This window comes from Arachis ipaensis, chromosome B5, assembly GCF_059453495.1.
Source record: "Arachis ipaensis isolate K30076 ecotype BB chromosome B5, ASM5945349v1, whole genome shotgun sequence".
Classification (NCBI taxonomy): Eukaryota; Viridiplantae; Streptophyta; class Magnoliopsida; order Fabales; family Fabaceae; genus Arachis; species Arachis ipaensis.
Genome location: NC_142440.1, coordinates 40,091,718 through 40,099,635, shown reverse-complemented (window position 1 = coordinate 40,099,635; position 7,918 = coordinate 40,091,718). Strand labels below are relative to the sequence as shown.

The 7,918-nt window shown below is 33.2% G+C and overlaps 1 protein-coding gene across 1 annotated transcript; it reads right to left on the bottom strand.

The window, feature by feature from the left end:
* Positions 1-6,147: 6,147 nt before the first annotated feature.
* LOC107640538 (uncharacterized) lies at positions 6,148-6,675 on the bottom strand. Its single transcript, XM_016344053.1, has one exon. The coding sequence runs from the start codon at positions 6,673-6,675 to the stop codon at positions 6,148-6,150; it is 528 nt and encodes a 175-aa protein (XP_016199539.1).
* Positions 6,676-7,918: the final 1,243 nt, after the last annotated feature.

The following is a 7,918-nucleotide window of genomic DNA, read 5'->3' as shown; positions in this document are numbered from 1 at the left end:
CGACAGGAGTGGCGGCGGTGGAGTAAAGAATGGTTCTTCAGAGAATGCAGCAGGTGTAGAAGAGTTGACATGGACCAAGGTCGCGAAGGTCAGAGTATCACGACGTCAACTATCGAAGGATCGGGCGATGTGAATTGCATATTTGGTTAGCAATCAATGATTCGACTATAACTTTCTTGTTGAGTTTTATTTCTCCATTTTGACGATTTTATAATAGATGTTATTTTTATTTTATTTTATTCTTCCTTTTCCCCCTGATTCAATAACTCCATGCTCTTATTCATGATTATTGATTAATTATACTCTTGATTCAACAACAGCATGATGGATTCTTCCCCTTTCTTGGAAATTGATACTTTTTCCAATGACAATTTGAGAAATTGCACTTCTCACCTTCCTTCTAACCTTAGTACTAGCTCTTACCTATTAGTTCTCTCTCTGTTTCCCTCTCTTTATTTTGTTGGAACTTCCACTCTCAGATTGTTGTTGTTTATATTGTGGATCAGCGGTATGCATATTTGATTCTATCATCTGTCTGAAAAGTGTGTGTTGAGAATCCAAATTATATGAATTCATTCAAAATTCTTTCTTGGATTTCACTGCTCACTATTTTCATTCATGCCAGGGAAAGTCAAAATTTAATTTGGATTATATTTTGTGAATATTCAGATTATTGATTACTTGCAATCACGATAAAAATTAGTTTAGATATCAGAGTCAAAATTCTATCATTTGGTTGATTTATAGAGATTATTGCAAGGTAATAGCTTTTGTTCAGTAGCAGGTTTGATTTAAGACACTGAGGCTTTTGTTGCAATTGTTTGAACAAAGATGCTAATTAGTTTAAACTAGTCACATGTCTGATTTGGATACTCTTTTAATTAGTTAGTGCGCAGCACTGCACTAGTAAATGAATCATCTTTACTTTTATGTCATTAGTAGGCATTTTGAACTTTCCTACTTTGTTCCATTTTATGTTGTCTTCTTAACAAGTAAATAAGTTTAATTGACTGAGTTTTGTACATGTTCATCCCTGTGAGTGTATTTAGTCTGATCCCTAAGGCACTAATTTGTTGGTCCAATACTAATTAGATTTATTAATTTTGTCTCAGTTGGAATATACGGCACACTAAGGAGACCCATGTCGGTTCCATTTGGATGAAACTATGTTCCAACTTGGGCTTATGATCACATCAAATATTTGAATTTCGGTTGTGATGCTCAGCTTCTTCTTGACAATTACACTGGTAAGTTATTATTATTATTTTGTTATATACTCCCATAATGTAATTCCTTAAATTAATTAACATTTCTTAGTGTTTGATGTAATGTTAATTGGAGCAGGTACAGGGTTCAATCCAAAGGTTCATACTTGTTTGATCACTTCAGCATGGATATAAAGATGGTTGCTGGAGATTCGACTGGAACAGTCACTGCTTTCTATGTATGCAAATTAAATTTATCTGTTTGTTAGTTTCCTTTTTAGTTCAAATGCGTTAACTTAATAATTACAATGATTTATTTTGGGATCATGTTTTTCCACATGTATCTTTTTATAAAATTATTATATTTTCATTTTTTAAAATAGCATATAACAATTTGTTTTAAAATGATTTATTAAATTTCAAAGCTAGTATTTTGCTATTATATTATTTTGCAGAGAAGGGGGCCTTGAATTTTACTGTAGTTTTACAATTTTGTTCCAACAAACAGATTTCACTACTAGCTCTCTTTGATGCTTGTTTGCATTTTTTCTGGTCCCCTTTTTTTTATAACTATTTTGTTATTCTTTCAGAGGAGTTTTTTATTTTTTTTGTTACTAATAGGATTCAATCTTCATTAAGTTCATAGTACTGTACACCTCATAGTTTAAAGTGTAAAAGTACAGAATAATTTGTGCTCAATGTACAATTATAATATAATTGGGCACTCAAATATGGTAATCGTGTTAGAAATCTTTGATATAAAATTTGTTCATTATAAGGTGTAATTAATAGTATAACTAAGAAGTGGAAAAATTGGATGATTTTATAGAAATAGAGGAAAGTGAAATAAAGAGGGAAGGAATGAGGAAGAGAGTGAGTCACATGGGGGTGGGATAGCTTATAGTCTTTGATTTTGTAAAATTTTCCTTAATAGTTAATTTATAAAGTTTAAATATGAGTTAAGATTTTTGGAATCTTAATAGTCTTTGATTTTGATGTCTAACTACTCAAGAGTTTAATTTGCTTAAACTGTTTACAGGAGGCTCAATAATAACAGTCTTTATGGTGAATTGCTAGAATCATTGGCTAATATGACACAGCTTGGTTTTCTGTAATATTCATTGAACTTTTTCTTTTGTTTTTTTGTGTATTAATAATTCTATTTTTGAAGTGTTCTCTTATTCTAATTATGGTTATATTGTTTTTGTGATTATCCATTTCAATGACTTGACCTACAACAATATCAGTGGCCCTATACCAAGAATTTTAGATAAATACTTCAAGTAATAAATCTCTTTCCCTTGATTATATGGTGCATTTATTTTTAATAGGCTTCAAGAAACCAAAAATTCAGTACTAACACAAGAGAATATTCTTATTTTTCCTGTTAATGCTTTTTCAGCATTGTTAAAAATCCCCTTGTTTGTGCAACTGGAAAAGAATCAAATTGCTATGGCATGAGTCAATGTCCATGAACTTAAATAGCACTGAAGGTAAGAATAAGAACTCTCAAGAGTTTCATCTTTTTTCGAATTAATTGTGAAATTGTGTCATTATTTTCATGCTGACATCAATAATGGATGTCTATGCCTCATAGTTCTCGGTTTCGACCTTGTTCTTTAGTGGAAGCACAAGCACAATCAACAAGAATTCTTTGATGTTAAAGGTACTTTCTAATTAGCATCATAGTTAGCATTTTCTTCTTCTTCTTTAATTGAGTACTATAATAGTTCCTTTAATTCATGTACAACTTAATGTTGAATGTTTTTTATGTTTCAGACCAGCATAAAGAAGAGTTTTAGCCTCATCTCATCAATTTCACTTAGCTAATTACTTCTTAGAGGACATGGATGATGCTCATTCTACTCTCAATTTCATTGAGGTACTAGCAAACAAATTTGTCTCAAAATCATCAGTTTTAAAATAGCTATGCCATTCACATGATTTGGATTTTTGAGTGTGTGGACTAGAAATTTTGGTTTCATTGAAAAACTAACACCATGATACAAAAGCAAATATTCTTACCAATAATTGAAGATTGTATTCTGCATAATGCTTGAAGATTCTTACCAATAATTAATGTTTGAAATGTTCAATAGGAAGGGAATCAAATAAGAACCAAGAAGAGCTTTTGAATATTCTGAAAGATAGGCTTGCCTTTTTTTTGGTGCCTATAAGACACTAATCAATCCAGCATTGCTTGTTCAAAACTATTGAGCATGAGGAGGTATTACTTTAAATTTATTTTAATCTTAAATTTTAATTAGTAATCTTATAATATAATATAGTTTTTTGTATGCTAATTTACTTCTTACTTTAATTTGTGCAGTTCTTAGAGGTAGTTTGGATAGAGGGTCATGCATTTTCCCTTATAATATAATATAGCCAATATACTTTTTTTTTGTCTTATTTTTTTTATATTGTGTATGTAAGTGATTCTTATTTTAACTTTTTATTATGCAATTTGATTTGGCAACTTTATTATGGGGTTGATGAAAATGCAATTTGGGCTTGTGCTCAATCGGTATTTGCACCTATTGATGAATCATCTGCTGATGATGCTCTTCTACTCCCTTCTAGATTTCGTGTCATACCATTGGATCCTAAAACAGTTCAGTGACAATACTTTTCTTGCATAGTTTTATGATAATTTGATATCTTGATTTGAACAGAGCATGCTAATTAGTTTGTACTAGTCACATGTTAATGTGTCACTTACACAATGTTTACTATCATGCATTTTTTAACATATAAATAATTTCATCTATTTTCATTTTAATGATAAGTCAAATGCTAATGCATAATCCTCCTACATCTATTTCTGTACTAGTCACATGTAAATGCAACTAATTTGTGATCTGAAGCCCTTGAAAATGAGTTCGAACAACATGCATCTCTGAGGTTTATACTTGTACCCTTTTCAATTTTAATGTTAATTATTCTTAGCCTTTTGTATTTGTTTCTTTATTGTTTTTCAGTAGCTAAAATAGAAAATATGTAATATGAAAATTCAAAAAAGAATAGAAGAAATGGTTAGTGCTGGTTTGGACACTAGTTCATTTGAGATATATATTTATGTACATAGTGTTCTCTAATTATTATATGTTTAATACATGTTATTTTTAATATTTTGTTGTTGTAATTAACGTGACTGAAAAATGATGGTAATGTACTATATTGATTTTGTTTTTAAGTATTTCTTTTGTTTAAATATGTAATATTTTAATTTTCTTTTACATTTTTAATGTCTTGCTTAAGTATTTCTTTTAAATAGTAAAAGATTAGTATCATAATGTAATTCTAACATCCAAATTAATATTTTAAGAATAATATTGACAAGTTTGTGGAGGTTTAAAACCCCCACAGAATAGCTGTTCTTTTTAAAATGGGAAATTTCTTTTGTGGGGGTTTTCAATCGCCACAAACATTAACCAAGAACTGCCACAAAATGCTAGCACAGAACCCCATAAAATACTAGCACAGAACCCCCACAAAAAGGATAGAAAATCGCCACTAAATGATATTTGTGGGGGTTGTGAAAAACTGCCACAAAGGAGCTCGTGGCACCTCAAATTTTAGGGATTTTTTAAACTGCCAGAATCCTTTTTGTGGGGGTTTGAAACCTCCACAAATAGGGAAAAAAACCGTCAAAAATAAACAAAACCTCGTAGTGAATGGGTGCATAGACAAGCTTGGTGTTCAGAGTTTCAAAAGCATGCAAGCACTCCTCATCAAAATTAAAAAGAGCATCAGCAACTAGAAGATTACTTAGTTCTTTTGCTATTTTGGAAAAATATTTAATGAATCTTCTATAGAAGCCTGCATGACACAAGAAACTTCTTATGTCCTTTGCATTCACAGGAGGTGGAAGCTTCTTAATGACCTCTACTTTAGCTTTGTCAACTTCTATGCCTTTGCTTGAGATTCGGTGCCCAAGAACTATACCCTCTGTAACCATAAAGTGACATTTTTCCGAATTTAAAACTAGGTTAGTTTCTTGGCACCTTCTCAAGACTAAAGCTAGATGTTACAAGCATTCTTCAAAGGACTTACCAAAAATAGAGAAATTATCCATGAAAACCTCAATACATTTTTTAATCATATCAGAAAAGATGGAAAATATGCACCTTTGGAAAGTAGCAGCAGCATTACACAAACCGAAAGGCATACGACAATAGGCAAAGACTCCAAAGGGGCATGTGAATGCCATCTTCTCTTGATCATGAGGGTCCACAGCTATTTGGTTGTAGCTAGAGTATCCATCTAAGAAGTAGTAAAAAGCCTGTCCATCCAACCTCTCTGACATCTAAATAATAAAAGGAAGAGGGAAGTGATCCTTCCTTGTGGATGTGTTGAGCCGTGTATAGTCAATGCATATTCTCCATCCGGTTACTGTCCATGTAGGAATGAGCCTAATCTTATCAATGGCTATCAGAGTCACACCTGCTTTCTTGGGAACAACTTGAACCAGACTTACCCAAGGACTATCAGAGATCGGGTAAATAATTTTAGCTTCCTACAACTTCATTACTTCCTTCTGAACTACTTCCTTCATGGTGAGATTGAGCTTCCTTTGTGCTTGCACTACTAGTTTAGCATCCTCTTCAAGTAAAATTTTGTGCATACACATTGCAGGACATATTCCCTTCAGATCACTAATAGTCCACCCAATTGTGGTTCTATGGTCCTTCAGCACCTTGATTAATGCTTCTTCTTCACAATTGTTTAGCGAAGAATTAATAATTATTGGGTATGTTTCTGATTCGCTAAGAAACACATATTCTAAGGAAGGGGGTAGAGGCTTCAATTCATATGTTGTTGGCCCCTCATCTTTAGGAAGAATGTATGCTGCTTCCTTGGGTGGTGATGTTGCTTTAATTTCTTCAGTGTCATGTTAAATAGAGGCTTCAATTTCATTGAGTTCTTCCTCTTCCAATGCCTCTTACACCAGGGGATCAATAATATCAATCTTCATACAATCTGCAGAATCATTCGGGTGTTGTAGAGCTTTAAATACATTGAGCACAATTTGTTCATCATTCACCCTCAATGTCAATTCACCCTTTTGAACGTCAATTAAAGCTCTCCTTGTAGCAAGGAATGGCCTCCCCAGTATAATAGAGGCATTGACATCCTTTTCCATATCAAATATGACAATGTCTGGAGGGAAGATAAACGTCCCCACCTTCACCAGTAAATTCTCAACAACACCTAAAGAAAATTTAAGAGAACGGTCAGCAAGTTGTAAAGAAATTCTGGTAGGTTTTACCTCTTCAATTTGAAGCTTGCGCATCAATGATAATGACATGAGATTGATGCTTGCTTCAAGATCACATAAAGGTATTTCAGCTGTTACTTCTCCAATAGTACAAGGAATCACAAAGCTGCCTGGGTCCTTTAATTTCTCAGGGAGATTTTTCTGGATAATCGCACTGCATTCTTTTGTAAGAACCACAGTTTCATTATCCATCTAGTTTCTTTTTCTTGGAAATCAACTCCTTTATAAATTTTGCATATAATGGCATTTGTTCAAGAGCTTTAGCAAAGAGAATATTAATTTGGAGCTTCTTAAAGACCTCCAGAAATTTGGAAAATTGTTGATCTTTAGCTTCTTTGTGTAGCCTTCGAGGATATGGAATTCTTGGCTTATATTCAGGCACTTGAATCTTTTCTTTAGGTGCACTTTTAAGGGGTTGAATTTGTGGTTGCTAAGGGGAATGCATAACACTGTCTGATAAACCACTATTTCATGGTTTATCTTGTGCTTAATTGAGTGGATTTTATTAACTCTTTACCCACTTATTCATACTATTTGCATGGTTTTACATTTGCCTTCCTAATTATGTGCTTTGATTGAAAACATGCTTCTTTGGCCTTAAGATTCCTATGTTTAAACCTCTTTTATCACTATTAGATGCCTTGATATGTGTGTTAAGTGATTTCAGAGATTACAGGGCAAGAATGGCTCAGAGGATGGAAAGGAAGCATGCAAAAGTGGAAGGAATACAAGAAGTTGGAGAAATTGCTAAGCTGTCCAGCCTGACCTCTTCGCACACAAACGGCTATAACTTTAGCTACAGAGATCCAAACGACGTAGTTCCAGTTGCGTTGGAAAGCTAACGTCCGGCGCTTCGATTTGATATATAATATGCCATAGTTGACCTGATGCTAGGCGACGCGACCGCGTGCTCCATGCGGCCGCGTCGCAGTGACAAAAATCAGCGTGTTTGAATTCGTAACCAGCGAATTCTGGGCTGTTTCTGACCCAGTTTGCGGCCCAGAAAACACAGATTAGAGGCTATAAAGTGGAGAAATGCATCCATTCATGATGAGAGGCTTTCACATTCACAATTTTAGGAGTAGATGTAGTTTTTAGAGAGAGAGGTTCTCTCCTCTCTCTTAGGATTAGGATTTAGGATTTCTCTTAGTTTTAGGAGTGACTCTCAATCCCAGGTTCAATGTTTCTTTTATTTATTTCTCCAATTTAATTTATGAATGTCCATGTCAGATTTAAGTTCTTTTGTGAATGCAATTCGAGTTATTTTCAGATTTAATTTTGCCTTGCTTCATTTATAAATGCTTTTAATTTAATTTAGATATTTTCCCTTTTGGCTTTGGTTGAGTCATTGGTAACTCTTGAATTATCAAACTCATTGTTGATTGAAAATTGGAGTTCTTCAAGAATTACTTCGAGATCTAATAACTCTAACTTT

Excerpts from the sequence above, each read along its gene's own strand:
- LOC107640538 (XM_016344053.1), bottom strand. The coding sequence starts at position 6,675 with ATGGATAATGAAACTGTGGTTCTTACAAAAGAATGCAGTGCGATTATC.